General features: G+C 55.7%; 1 protein-coding gene across 1 annotated transcript; it reads left to right on the top strand.

Moving 5' to 3' along the window:
- The first annotated feature begins 488 nt into the window (after positions 1–488).
- On the top strand, positions 489–8,907 carry Lfng (LFNG O-fucosylpeptide 3-beta-N-acetylglucosaminyltransferase). The gene is made up of 8 exons (XM_075974529.1): positions 489–1,002; positions 5,081–5,129; positions 5,523–5,622; positions 5,717–5,870; positions 5,978–6,063; positions 6,387–6,552; positions 7,592–7,677; positions 7,798–8,907. The coding sequence occupies exons 1-8, from the start codon at positions 574–576 to the stop codon at positions 7,862–7,864; spliced, it is 1,137 nt and encodes a 378-aa protein (XP_075830644.1). The 5' UTR covers positions 489–573; the 3' UTR covers positions 7,865–8,907.
- The last annotated feature ends 4,798 nt before the right edge of the window (positions 8,908–13,705 follow it).

Here is a 13,705-nt window from a genome sequence, read left to right as displayed (position 1 = left end):
GTCCACACTTAAGGTACAGGTGTCCGTAGGGACAGCCCAGAACTAATCGCTCAAGGACACCCCGCAGGCCATCACTTTGGCTCTGTCAGCACGGTCCCCAGGGAAGGAAGCCTGCTCGGGGACAGGAAGTGCATAGCGAGAAGCTAAGGATGTCGCCCGCGGAGGAGCACGGGTCCTATCACCCAGGTCCCAGCGCCGGGGGTGTGTGTGTGGGAGGGGGAGCGTCCCTCACGTGCAGCCGTGGCGGGCGTTGGTCAGCCTGGATGTCGCCCAGAGTAGCTCAGGAGGGTGACAAGGTGCGGGCCGGACGTGCTCCTGCGTAAAGGGGGCTGGTGCCGTGGGTGCCCCAGCTGGGTTGTTCCCAGCTCCCCGACCCCGTCTATGTCCCACGTGGGAGCGAGAGAGGGCCCTAGAGACTACGCCCCCAGGATAGCAGCCAATAAGAGCGCGGGGGCGTGGCCGTCAGGAGAGGTTTAAGAGCGCTTGGAAGTAGAGGCGCGCAGCTGGACCGGGAGCCTCGGGCAGCCGGACCAGCTTGCACTGGGAGGGCACAACGTGCGGCCGCCGGCCACTATGCTTCAGCGCTGCGGTCGGCGCCTGCTGCTGGCGCTGGCGGGCGCGCTGCTGGCTTGCCTCCTGGTGCTCACGGCCGACCCGCCGCCGACACCAGTACCAGCCGAGCGTGGACGCCGCGCGCTGCGCAGTCTGGCCGGCTCCGCTGGGGCGGCTCCGGGTTCTGGGTCTAGGGCGGCCGCGGAGCCCGGATCCCTCGCGCGCGAGGTGCATAGCCTTTCCGAATACTTTAGTCTACTCACTCGCGCGCGCAGAGACGCGGATCCACCGCCCGGGGTTGCTTCCCGCTCGGCCGACGGCCACCCGCGTCCCCCGGCCGAGGTCCTGTCTCCCCGCGACGTCTTCATCGCGGTCAAGACCACCAGAAAGTTTCACCGCGCGCGTCTCGACCTGTTGTTCGAGACCTGGATCTCGCGCCACAAGGAGATGGTGAGACCCCGCGCTGTCTGGGCAGGAGGATGGAGTAGGGATTACCCTCTGTCCATAGCCGCTCTGACTGCATCTATATCTTTGGGTCTATCTGGGAAGCGATGGCATTAATCTGACCCATCCATGTGCTGCTACTGGGGCCCACTTTGCCTTACAGCCCTGGAAGTTTCCTCCCGTGTTGCCAGGGTCACCCCAGCCACATGCTCTAGGTCTGGATGAGTAGCCTCCAGCTTGGGATTGGCCTTGTGATGCTTCCCCTAAACCCTGGGGTGAATGGTCTTATTTGTTTCCAAACTTTTCCAAACAAATTGGCTCAGCTCCATCCTGGATCCTTTCCACTCTGAACTGATCCCCTTCTTCCTGGTTAGGGGGTACTTCCCTTGAAAGGGAGGGAAGGGAAGGAGAAGAGTAGCACCCCCGGACCCCAGATATACTGAAAGAAATAAGGTGCTGGTTCTCCAGGCTTGTGCCGAACCGTGTCTTTAGCAGCCGAGCTCCCCCCAGTTAGACATCAACTTCATACACATATTAAAAGACACACCCCACTTTGAAAATCTCCCTGGAGGCTACGGCAGGACCGTTGGGGCGGGGAGAGCAGAGTGCACTCTAAGTGTGTGTGTGTGGCGGGGGAAGCACTGGGTATTTGGTGTGAAGATGAAGGTTCATTTTCCTTCCTGCTCCAGCCCCAGGGAGCCAGGGCCATCAAACTTGGCTAGGCTCTGTTTTAGGACAGAAAGGAGGTTAAGAGGACAGGCTCCTATCTAGTCTTGGTCAGAGAGGGGCCCTGAGAACCCCACGGCAGCATCCTGAGAATGAGGCGTCCCTTTCCCAGGGGCTCAGCAGGCTTTCGGGAGGGGGCAGCGGGGGCCATGGGTTTTGTTTGGCTGCGTTGCCGTTAGGATTCCCAGCGCTAGGCTGCTCTCACGCCGGCCCCTTGGGCAAGGCAACAAAGCCCCTTTCTCCAACCGAGAAAGGCGTCGGCCTCTTGTGTACAGCTATGCACTCCATGGGAACCGTTGGCTGGCGTGCTGGCCACTCAGGTTGCCTGGCGATGAGGGGACCTCTGTCCTCCCCCCCAACCCTGAATGACAGCCCTCGTGGGGCACGATCTCTGAGCCAGGGCACCCCCACCCCCTGCATTTAACCTTCCTGCTGTGTGGTATTGGATAGCATCTATCCCCCTCTGGGCCAGCATTAGTTCTGAAAAACTCTCATTTTGGGATTCAGGCACTTTCTCTGGCAGAAAGGACTGAGAAAAAAGTCTCAGTTGGGCTATGCGATCTGGAAAAAAGCCTAGGGTCTTTGACCCTCAGCCTCTTACTCCTTGAAAAGGGAAATGATTGTCTTTCCATTAAGGCATTATAAAGTGGACTATGTAACTTTGGAGGCTTGTGGTGATCCCTGAAGTCATTCAGAGTAAGGGTCTCCTCTACCCAGAAAAGACTGGATTGACCCCCATGGTCAACTGATGTGCACATGGCAAACAAAATCTCCTTTTGGTGTGCTATGGACAAGGGTCAATGGGACCTGTAGCAAAGGGTGGCTCTTCTGTCTGGTCAGGGCAGCTGGAAGGTGAGAGGCTGCATTAGATCACATTGGGTATGAATGGGAAGAAGGCTTCTTGGAGGAGGAGGAGGAGGAGGAGGAGGAGGAGGAGGAGGAGGAGGAGGAGGAGGAGGAGGAGGGAGAGGAGGTTGTTCCATCTGAACCAGAGTCCTATGGCCCAGGACGGGCAATCTTGGCACCAAGCACGATTGTGGGGTTGTACAAAAGAGCCGGCAACCTTTGGAGAGGTGGAGAAGCTGGTCAGTGGGGGACAGGCAGGGCCGCCTGGCCTCTGGCCTGCTTGTTCCTCCCCCACCACTAAGGAGTGCGCCAGGCTGCAGGCTGCCACCGCCACAGCCACAATGGCTGGGGCAGAACTTGGCATCCTGTGTTTCTTTGAATCTCGGCTCCAGGAACAATGCTGCTTCCTGTGTGTCTCTCCCCCACCCCCTTGCCTGCCCTCACCAGTTGGGCTGCCCTCACTGCCCTGATGGTCCTTCTTTGGGGAAGTTTTGGTGGGGGATGTTGGGACATGTGGGTCCCTGGAAGGCATTATTTCTTCCTGAGTATGGTCACAGACTGGTGTCCTCTGGTCTCTTTACTGCATACCAAGGAGGAGATGGCACCCACCTCCTCGGGACACTAGGAGGAGTCCATTCCTAGAACTTGGCTCTGCACAGGCGGGCTGTGTTATACCCACTTTAGAGTGTTTCTGGGGGCTGAGTGATATCCACAGGTGCAGCCCCTGCCCCCTCCTCTCCTGATTTCCCTGTACTGGGGAGACAGCAGGGGGAGCACCCACAGCTCTGCCTCAAAGACAGAGTGGGCCTCCTGCAAACTGCCCCCCCTACACACAACTGAACAAAGGTGACTTTAATCTCCGTAGCCTTGGGCTGGGTTTTTAGGACACCATCGAAGCGCGGGAGAACAGGCCTCTCTCTTGATCTCATTAAGAAAGCATTTTCCTTTTAATCCAGCAGCAGCGTCTGCACAGGCCAGCCCGCTGCACCTCCCACGGCATTCCTGGGCTGAGATGCTGGGGTGCAGGGGGGGTGGGTGCGAGTCTGTGCGTGTGGGCTGCCCTGGGTGTCTGCAGAGCCCTGGAGGGAGAGGTGCATGCTTGCAGATGATATAGGTCTCACCTTTTGCTCTCCTACCCGGGGCCTCACTGGAGTGAGCATCCAGGCATTTGGTCAGCCTGGGCAAAGAACTGGGGCCGCTCAGGGCATGGTGTGCCACCCCTTCAGGCCTGGGGTGGTTAGTTCCTTGGGTAACTGAGGTAAATGCTGACCTCCAGGCTTGCACACACCCGGGTTTCCTTGGGACCCTTTTGTGCACAAAAGGAAAGGGAGGATTGGTGGTTTGGGAGGGGGGTTGGACTGCCGCCTCTGCTGAGCTTCCCCCAGCCGCCCCAGGGTTGCACTTTGCCATGCCAGGGTGCGGCAGGCGGCACGCGCTGGGCGGGCCGGCGGAGGAAGGAACATTCCTTCCCGTGTGCTGACGGGCCCAGGCGGGCGCCGGCAGCTCCTGGCCCCGCCCCGGCGCCCCCCCCTTCCGCAAAGTAATCCTGGCAGGGGGTGGCCCTGTGCCGCGCCAGGTGGAGTCTTGGCTGTGGCCTTGGGCAAGGTCTTCAGTGAGCTGGGAAGAGTTTTTTCCTTTTCTAAGTTGGGCTAAGTTGGGCTGAATGCTTGGATGCCCTACTGCGGGCCTGGGAACAGGAGTTCTTTTCTGCCACTACCACAGTGACCACCAGTGACTTCTCAGAACCTGGCTGGCTGCTGTGGCTGGGGGAACCTGCCCTATAGGGTGCAGCAGGAGGTGCAGGCCAAAGTACTGCATGGCCAATGGTCTTACCCATATCCCGTGTATAGGACCTCTAGCCCAGCCGGCCCAGTTAACTAGGCCAGCTGTATGGAAATGACAGCCGGGCCACTCCTGCTTAACTCGGCAGAGTTAAGGCTGGCCCAGCCCAGGACAAAGCTGGCGGACAATGGCTGGTGATTCACCCTCCCTCCGGGGCCCTTTGTCTGCCAGGGCTTGGCAGCAGCCCAGCAGAGGCCTTTGTCCCCGACCCTACTGAGTGAAGCTCAGCTTCCCAAAGCCGACCTCCTCCTCCTATCCCCCCCCCCCCCCAGCTCGGAAAGCCTGCAGGCTGGGCGGGCAGGCAGGTTGTGTCAATAAGGGTGTGTGCCCCGCCAGGTGCACAAGTTGGCGGGAGGATTAGCTGCGGCCCGTTTACCTGGCGGGTGGGTGGGACACCCCACCTGGCTCGTGCCTCCCTGCTGCCTTTGGCGACCTTGGGCCCAGCTGTCTTGAGGTTGGGGAATGAGTCCCCCTCCCCCCAACAGCCCAGCTGCCACTCACCCTGGACACTTGAACACACATTCTATGTGCAGTGGAGAATTCGGGCTGTTGTGCAGGGTGGAGGGGGTGGGAGTATAAGACCTACAGCTGAGGGCACTCCAGGATGTCTTGACTGTGGCTCTGGTGGGGGACTTGGAGCTGCAAACTCAGGTCCTGTCTCTTTTTGCAGACATTCATCTTCACAGATGGGGAGGACGAAGCTTTGAGCAAGCTCACAGGTGTGTCCCAGACTTGGGGCGGGGAAAAGATGGACCTGATTCTAAGCAACTTCTTCCCCTGAGGCACCCTGGGGTTCAGAGGTCACCTTCAGAGGTCACCAGTCACTGGGCTCAGGAGCCAGTTTACTCTGCTGGTTTGCTTCCTGCCCTGCTCCGCCACTCCTAGGGCCCCCAATTCTTATGCAGAGGAGCCCCTTTCAATCCTCTGGGGACCTTTTGAGTCCTGCAGGCAGCAACAGGTGGCCAGTACTGGGGAGGGGGGAAGCTGGTTGAATGAATGGGCAGGGGCGGCTACCCTGGGAAGGGGGTGGACTGGGGGTAAAGTCTGAGGCAGTTGGAAAAGAGCCTACTGCTGTGCTCCCTGGGCCTGCTGACAACCCTCCCTGTCCACAGGCAACGTGGTCCTCACCAACTGCTCTGCCGCGCATAGCCGCCAGGCTCTGTCCTGCAAGATGGCCGTGGAGTACGACCATTTCATCGAGTCGGGGAAGAAGTGAGTTCTTCCCTTCCCCGCCGGGTCCCATCCATACCCCTTCCCTGGCAGCCTGGCAGTCCAGTCCTCTGACACCATCCTGCCTTGTGTTCAGGTGGTTCTGCCACGTGGATGATGACAACTACGTGAACCTCAGGGCGCTGCTACGGCTGCTGGCCAGCTATCCCCACACTCAAGATGTGTACCTTGGCAAACCCAGTTTGGACCGGCCCATCCAGGCCACAGAGCGGGTCAGCGAGCACAAGGTGGTGAGTGTCTCCCGTCATCATCCCTGCCCTTAGGGGAAGGGGGTTGAGCCTTCTCTGCCACCTGGTGGGACCCAGGAGTCTCCTGACAGCCATCTCGCTTCCCCCAGCGACCTGTCCACTTTTGGTTCGCCACCGGAGGAGCTGGCTTTTGTATCAGCCGAGGGCTAGCCCTAAAGATGGCCCCGTGGGCCAGGTGAGTGCCCTCTGCACGTGTAAGACCATCCCACACAGCAGGGTGTTCATTTGTGGTCCTGGGCGCCCTACTGCAGGGCCTGGCTTGGTGGGCCATCCTCTCCCAGCTGCCCACTCCTCCACTAGGTATCCAAATGCAGCTGTGTTTACAGCCACTCCCCCACCTCTGCCCTGCCTAGAGCACCCTTGGATGAAACCCTTTGGCAGGGAAGAATTATGGTTCATAGAGGGAGGGAGCCCCGTTTGGCAAGGTCTTGTCTACCCTCTCCCCAGCTGCTGGCTTCAGCCTCCTCTTACTGTCCCCTGGGCCCTTCCCTCTTGCAGTGGGGGACACTTCATGAGCACAGCTGAGCGCATCCGGCTCCCTGACGACTGCACCATTGGCTATATTGTGGAAGCGCTGCTGGGAGTGCCCCTCATCCGGAGCGGTCTCTTCCACTCCCACCTGGAGAATCTGCAGCAAGTGCCCACAACCGAGCTCCATGAGCAGGTGGGCATGCCTCCCGAAGGCCTGGGTGGCCAAGGAGTGAACTCAACAGGGCCAGAAGGGACGTCTTCCTTCCTTGTTTGTTTGTTTTTGTTTGAGATTGGGGGTTTCACTACGTAGCCAAAACTAGCCTTGAACCAGTGATCTCTTGCTTCAGCCTCCCGTATGCTAAGATTCAGTTGTGTGCTACCATATCTGGCTCAGTGTCATTTAGGGATACACACACACACACACACACACACACACACACACACACACACACAATATACATATATTATATGTATATATAATGTACATATGTGTGTGTGTGTGTGTGTGTGTGTGTGTGTGTGTGTGTGTGTATGGGTCTCCTGTATTCCAGGCTAGCCTTGAAGTTGATGTGTAGTTGAGGATAACCTTGACCTTCAATTCCTGATTCTCTTGCCTCCACCTCCCTGGGCTAGGATTACAGGTGTTGGGGAAAGAACCAGGGCTTTGGTACGCTAGACAAGCACTTTCCCCATTATATCTGTAGAACAGGGTCACTGTTTTAAATAAGGGTGTCAGAGACACCCTATTTTCAGGAGTCACATCTGTCCTGAGCTGCTGGCTCAGAGCTGGGGCTGTCGCTCAGTGGTAGAGCTCTTACCTGCATGTATGAGCCACCCGAGTTTAATCTTCAATTCCTCAAAAAATAGTGAAGTAGACTCCCCCCTGTCCCTGTGTTTGGTTTTTTTTTTTTGTTTGTTTGTTTTGTTTTTTTTTGAGACAGGGTTTCTCTGTAGCGTTGGAGCCTGTCCTGGAACTTGCTTTGTGGACCAGGCTGGCCTTGAACTCACAGAGCTCCATCCGCCTGTGATATAGACTCTTTTAAATTGCTGATTCTGCTCTTTGAAGGGACACACCTGCTCTATCTTGTTCATAGTTGAAGGTCCTCCCCCTGGACTTCATCCCCAGGTGGGCAGAGGCAGGTATCCTTGGCCCAAGGATGAGTTTGTCGAGGGAACAGCTAGCCAGGCAGGACTGCCACCCATCCAGCATCTCTCCCTTTCTCCCAATGCAGGTAACCCTGAGCTATGGCATGTTTGAAAACAAGCGGAACGCAGTGCACATCAAGGGACCCTTCTCGGTGGAGGCTGACCCATCCAGGTAAGGGCTTGCGGAGGGTCACTAAATACCCCCAGGAACCTCACTGGTGCTGTTGGGGCTTCCAGAGGGTGCATGGCACCCCTACCCCACACAGACCAGTCTTCTGTTCTCTCCCTACAGGTTCCGCTCTGTCCACTGCCACCTGTACCCGGATACACCCTGGTGTCCCCACACCGCCATTTTCTAGCAGCTGTGGCTGAGACCCTGTCCCTGGGCGCCCCTGGTATCCAAAGGGCCCAGGGACCCCTGTTTGTGTCCTGACCTTGGTGTACGAGGCTCTTCAGGGCTGCGTGTATGTGTGTGTGTGTGTCTATATTTGTGTGTTTCTGTGGTGTGCCCACTCATGTTGCAGACTGCTGGGCAGTCGTGTTCTTCAGGGAGTGGCCTGTCTGTCCCTAACTATCTTTTCTACATTCTGAGACCCACTCCAAGGGCAGTTCTGTGGGATCTGTGTTTGGATCTCTGCAGTGTGGGGAGAGGCCTCAGGGCTCCCCTCAGGGGTACATGGGTGCTGTCTTATAGCACCGTCTCTTAAGTTGGAGTGCCAGCACCTACCTGAAACCTTCCCTGTCAGCTGAGCCATGCCCAGTGCTAGGGAAAATGGTTTGGGTAGTAAAAGGCCTGGGGCCCTCCTTCTAGCTTGGGCACTGCCAGTGACTGTTCAGGTGACCAGTGCTTCCCTTCCAGCCCTCCAGGGTGGGGTGAAGTCTTCAGCCCCACCCCTTGAGGTCCTATCTTTGTCTCCCACACTAGGGAGTTCAGAGCTATGAATTTTATCTCCTCTCCAAAGTAGAGAGAAAGTCACCCATAGTGGGTGTGCCTGTAAATATTGTGACAGTATTTTTTTACTGTGCTGTTTCTTGAGATGGGAGGGGTGGGTGTGAAGGGAGGGGGGTTGTTTTCTGGGTGGGCTGGAGAGGGTCTTATTTTATCTTTTCTGTGGATCAGAAAAAAGCAGAAGCCAAACAGGCGTGGTCTTTGGAAAGCTGGACCATGAATGCCTTAGTACTGTATTTATGCTTTCCAGTATCTGGAATCCTGCTCTCCCCCACCATCCTCCCCAGCACCCCAAGGCTCACCTCACCCCACCCCATGGGCTGCATTCTATGTTCTTTTTGCAAAGACCTTAGCTAGGCAAGCTAATGATGATAAGGGAAAAGCTCTCAGGGAATTGATGTGTTGTTGCCATGGTGACGCCCTTCCGCTGAATAAAGGTGCTCTTTGCAGCAACCCCAGGGGCCTTGGTCTTGCTTGGGAGTTGGGTCTGAGCCACCCATCCATCAAGGTCACTCCAGGGGACACTCAGATGAGGGCAGGGGAAGCTGGCTCTTGCCATGGAGAAGGTGGTTGATAGGCATCCTACAAGCTGACTATTGGGGAGGGAAGCTTGGCGTTAAAAATGGGTGAGAGTGAACAGCTCCGTGCAGGTTTGTCACTGGTGGGTGGCCACCATGATGGGAGGAGGGGGGGCTGGACATGATGGAGGTAGCTGCTTGTTCAGGTCTGTTAAGGTCGTGGTGCCATTGTTAATACTGCTGGTGACAGCTAGGAGTGCAGCTCTTCCTGCAGGAGGGACCGTGGCTATGGTGGGCTAGCCAGAGACCCGTTTTGCAGACAGGAAAACTATGACTCAAAGCAGGTTAATTCAGTGTGCCCTAGGTCAAGCAGCCAGGCTGACAGTCCCTACATCTCGGTGACATATTAACCTTGCCAACACTGCCTCGCATCTGTCATAAGTTTGGAGGTATCCTCTGGGGATGGGTGCAAGCGGAGCTGGTGAGGACGCCTATTTTTCTGAGGTTCTCCAGGGAGCTTCCTCAAATCCAGCCACGAAGGGTGGGGAGGGAGGGTGTCTGAGCACGGGGATTCCCCACCCTACCCCCTTCCTGTGGTCTCCTTGCTTCCTCTTTACAGTGTAGCTCCTTGAGGCTGGCAGACTGGTGTCTGCCACCTACCGCCCCTCCGCAGGTGCCTGCCTGCTCTGACCTGGATCCAGGCTCACCTGGAACTCTGTGTCCTCACTACTGGGCACCTCTGTGTCCTCTGCCTCCTTCCCTACCCCACCCATGATTAGAGATCTGCCCCTTCCCACTCCACCAGAAACTTAGCCCAATGGCTTAGCACCCGCAAGTGAGGCTGGGCATGACCCTTGCTCGTAACCGCTCTTGCCTTGTGGGGCACCTGGCCAGATCCTGAGCCCCACCTTGGCCCTGCAGTTTGACTTTTTAAGGCCGGAGGCAGCTGCCTACAGATTTTGGAGTAGGGGATGGGGAGAGAGGACCCTCAGCCGTGGCCATTGTCTTCAGCATGTCGTGCCTGGTGGTGGTGGCTCAGGGCCCCACTTATGGATGAGGAAGCTGACATTTGCTAGGGGGTGGAAAGGTCATGGTGGAACAGTCTGTGGGCCTCCTTCCTGCCCGGATGAGTCAGAGGCCTGTTGCCCTCTGCCCTGGTCCTCACAGAGTCTCCTGCAGTTGGCATCAGCCTCCGCACAGAGCTGGAAGGCACAACGGCTACACTGGCCTGGTGGGCATGGAGTGGGGGCCTCAGCCAGGGTTGGGTTCCCACTGGAATTGGAATGGAGTCAAAGGTTTTCATCATAGTGGATCCTGATCCTGGAGGGACATGGTAGCAGCAAGGAGCATGGTGGGAACCCCGTGAGGTGGCAGAGGTCTCTTACCCTAGTATTAGAGGCTGAGGCAGGAGGATCATGAGATCAGGGCTAGCTTGGGCTACAAAGTGAGGCATCTGAGAAACCGGAGCCAAGTAGGAAGGAGCCCAGGAAGGGCATAGCCAGTAGCCTCAACTACTTCTCCCATGTAGCTGACCAGGTCAGCTTTTTCCTCAGAAGGGAAGCAAGCCGACCTATTTATTTATTTGTTTGTTTGTTTGTTTAATTCTGGTTGGGGGTTTTGAGACAGGGTTTTTCTATGTAGCCCTGGCTATCCTGGAACTCTCTCTTGTAGACCAGGCTGGCCTCGAACTCAGAGCTACACCTACCCCAGCTGGGGATTAAAGGCATGCCCTACCAACTGGCTGCAAGTTTATTTCTAAGGCCCACTTCCATGCAGGTCTGAGCAAGAGTCCTCCTCTTAGGTCAGCTACTCAGGCAGGGAAGGAACTCATTTTTCTCCTCCAGGTGCATCAGGGTGCATCCTGGCCATTAACACGCAACCCAGGCTGAGTGCGCAACCCAGGCTGAGAGCGCCAGGAGGGGCCCAGTCAGGGGTCCTGTTCCAAACCACCTTCATGGAGAGCTTCCAAAAGTAAAACTGCAAGCCAAGTATCCCAGTGGCTGAGGCAGGACTGCGAGGGTCCAAGACCAGCCTAGGCTACCTGCAGAACGATGTGCCCCCTCCCCCCAATAAAAGTCGAACTGCAATTTTAAGTTATAGGGTGTCAGGGAGGGTGCTGAATGCAGCCTCAGCCCCCAGCTTCCTCTCTCATGCTGAGTGGTAGGAGCAGTGGCAAGGACTAGCTGAGCTGGGTCTGGGGGAGGGCTGCAGGGTGGGGTTGATGTTTTCAACTTCCCTCTCTGAACTTCCCTCCCCACTGGGGTCAGCAGGGCTGACTTCCTGGAAGAGGTGCCTCACTGCTGGAGCCGGAAGGCCAAAACCACAGAGTATGAGCAAAAGTCAGTTAACATGAGTGTGTGTGTGTGTGTGTGTGTGTGTGTGAGCGTGGCACAGCCCAGACAAAGCCACCCCAGAGTGGGGTTTGTGTGGAGATGGTCAGGAGCAGTCTGAGAAGAGCAATGAGCAATGGACCCGAGACTTCCACACTCTCCCTGCCAGAAATGGCCCTGACCTCTGATGTCAGAATCAAGAGTCCACTGTGTTTCCTCAGCCTGCTCTCCCTGACTTCTGGGCCTGAAGTCTCGGTAGGAAGCAGGAGGCTCAGAGCAGACAGCAGTTCAAAAGACTTAATCGGCCAGGCCTGTGGCACACTCTCCTATTCTCCTATGCCCACCTGACCCAAGTTCTACTTTTTTGACCCCTCCCCCCCAAAACTCACTTTTTTCCTTTTGATGATTGGCATAATAATAATAATAATAATAATATTGGGGCTGGAGAGATGGTTTGGCGGTTAAGAGCACTGGCTGCTCTTGCGGAGGACCCAGGTTTGAGTCCCAGCACTCACATGGCTGCTCACACCGCTGTTACTCCAGTCTTAAGGGATGTAACACCCTCTTCTGACCTCTGCAGGCACCGGGTATGCATGTGGTGCACAGACATGCATACAGGCAAAGACTACCTCCAGATGTAGGTTCTTCCACTTCGTAGGACCCAGGGACTAAACTTAGCAAATGCCGTAGCCAGCTGAGTCATCTCATTGGTCTTTTGATGCTTTTTTTATTGCTGTATTTTCATTGTTTACAGTAATTAATTTCATAAAAATAGCCCCATTTATCACATGCTCTGACCATATCCACCCCTTCTACTGTCTCCTCCCCCTCTTGGATAATCATTCTGCTTTGCACAGATAGTCCCACTTCTACTATCATCACACACACACACATATATACAAAGTTGTGCACATGTGCACACCAGGGCTGGCAATGCGGCTCAGTTGGTCGAATGCTTGCCAAGCACAAAGAAAAGTCATGGGTTCAATCCCCAGCACCACATGACCATCCTTGGCTACATAGAATTCAAGACCAGCCTGGATTTTGTCAAACAAACAGAGTCTGGAGAGTTGGCTCAGTGATTAAGAGCACTGGTTGCTCTTTCAGAGGACCCAGGCTCAAATCCCAGCATTCGAATGGTGGGATATCTGACCTGACGCCCTCTTTGGGCCTCTGTGGGTACTGCATGCATGCAAAACACCCATACACATAACATAAAAATATTAAAATAAGTAAAACAAGAGAAGGAGAAAATATATAAAATATCACCAACCCTGCTTGCTGCCCAGTTACATAGACACTTGTCTGGAAGGGATCCCAAGACTAAGAGGCACTCTATATTGGACCCTGGAGGTTGCCTAGATGTCATGGAGTTTAAGGGACTCAGTTGCAATGGTTCGTTCAGATCCAGTGCCTCTGCCACTACCCACCATGGTCCTTGGGCGCCTCCTGGTGGCCACAGTTGATTATTTTCCCCAGTCTGAGTCGCTGCTTTCCAGAAACCCTCCCCTGAATCTAGGGGTGAATAAAAAGAAATGCAGACCTTTGTTTTGGCCTCAAAGTTCCATGTGATACTAAATATAGTCCCCAACTTCTGATTTATTCCTTTTTTCCCCTTTGTAGTACTGAGAATTGAACCTTGGGTCAACAATATACCAAGTGAATGATCAAACCACCGAGCACATTCCTAGACTTCTAATGTCAGATTGATGCGGTATGAGTCAGGTGCAAGGCGCATGGGCTGTTCATGTGCTGGCTTTTGAGTGTGGCTCAAGCAGCAGGTGCCAGCAGAGTCACTGCTTGCTCTCCTCCCCAACAGAAACATGAACCCCACTGGAACCTCTGGGCATTTTGGATACAGACTATTGGAGACTTCTGAGAAGTACACCTATCATGACTCCTGAGGGGGAACCAGTGCCTTCATGGGCGTTTGCTTTCCATGAACCTTGTCTCAGCTTTTCACATATAACCCCATCCCTGGGGGATTCTAGGCAGGGGCTCTACCACTGAACCACACCCCAGCTCCTCACTAAGGGATTCTAGGCAGGTGCTCTACCACTGAGCTGCACCCCAGCCCCTCACTGGGGGATTCTAGGCAGGTGCTCTACCACTGAGCCACACCCAAGCCCCTCTCTGGGGATTTAGGCAGGGGCTCTACCACTGAGTCACACCCCAGCCCCTCTCTGGGGATTCTAGGCAGGGGCTCTACCACTGAGCCACACTCAGGCCCCTCTCTGGGGATTCTAGGCAGGGGCTCTACCTCTGAGCTGCACCCCCAGCTTCTCAATGGAGCCCTACTCCAGTACGGAGCTGACTGATCTCCTGCTTCTATCTTTCCTCGATCCCTTCCTGATTTAGCAACTATAGCAATTCCGCTGAAATGAAGGTTAGATGGTGCCACTC

The sequence above is a fragment of the Microtus pennsylvanicus genome, chromosome 1 (assembly GCF_037038515.1).
Source record: "Microtus pennsylvanicus isolate mMicPen1 chromosome 1, mMicPen1.hap1, whole genome shotgun sequence".
Lineage (NCBI taxonomy): Eukaryota > Metazoa > Chordata > Mammalia > Rodentia > Cricetidae > Microtus > Microtus pennsylvanicus.
Note: the sequence above shows the minus strand (reverse complement) of the source record. Positions and strands in the feature narration are given on the sequence as shown.

Excerpts from the sequence above, each read along its gene's own strand:
- Lfng (XM_075974529.1), top strand. The coding sequence starts at position 574 with ATGCTTCAGCGCTGCGGTCGGCGCCTGCTGCTGGCGCTGGCGGGCGCG. Across the intron at positions 1,003-5,080 it reads TCTCGCGCCACAAGGAGATG|ACATTCATCTTCACAGATGG; the intron begins GTGAGACCCCGC and ends CTCTTTTTGCAG. Across the intron at positions 5,130-5,522 it reads AGCTTTGAGCAAGCTCACAG|GCAACGTGGTCCTCACCAAC; the intron begins GTGTGTCCCAGA and ends CCCTGTCCACAG.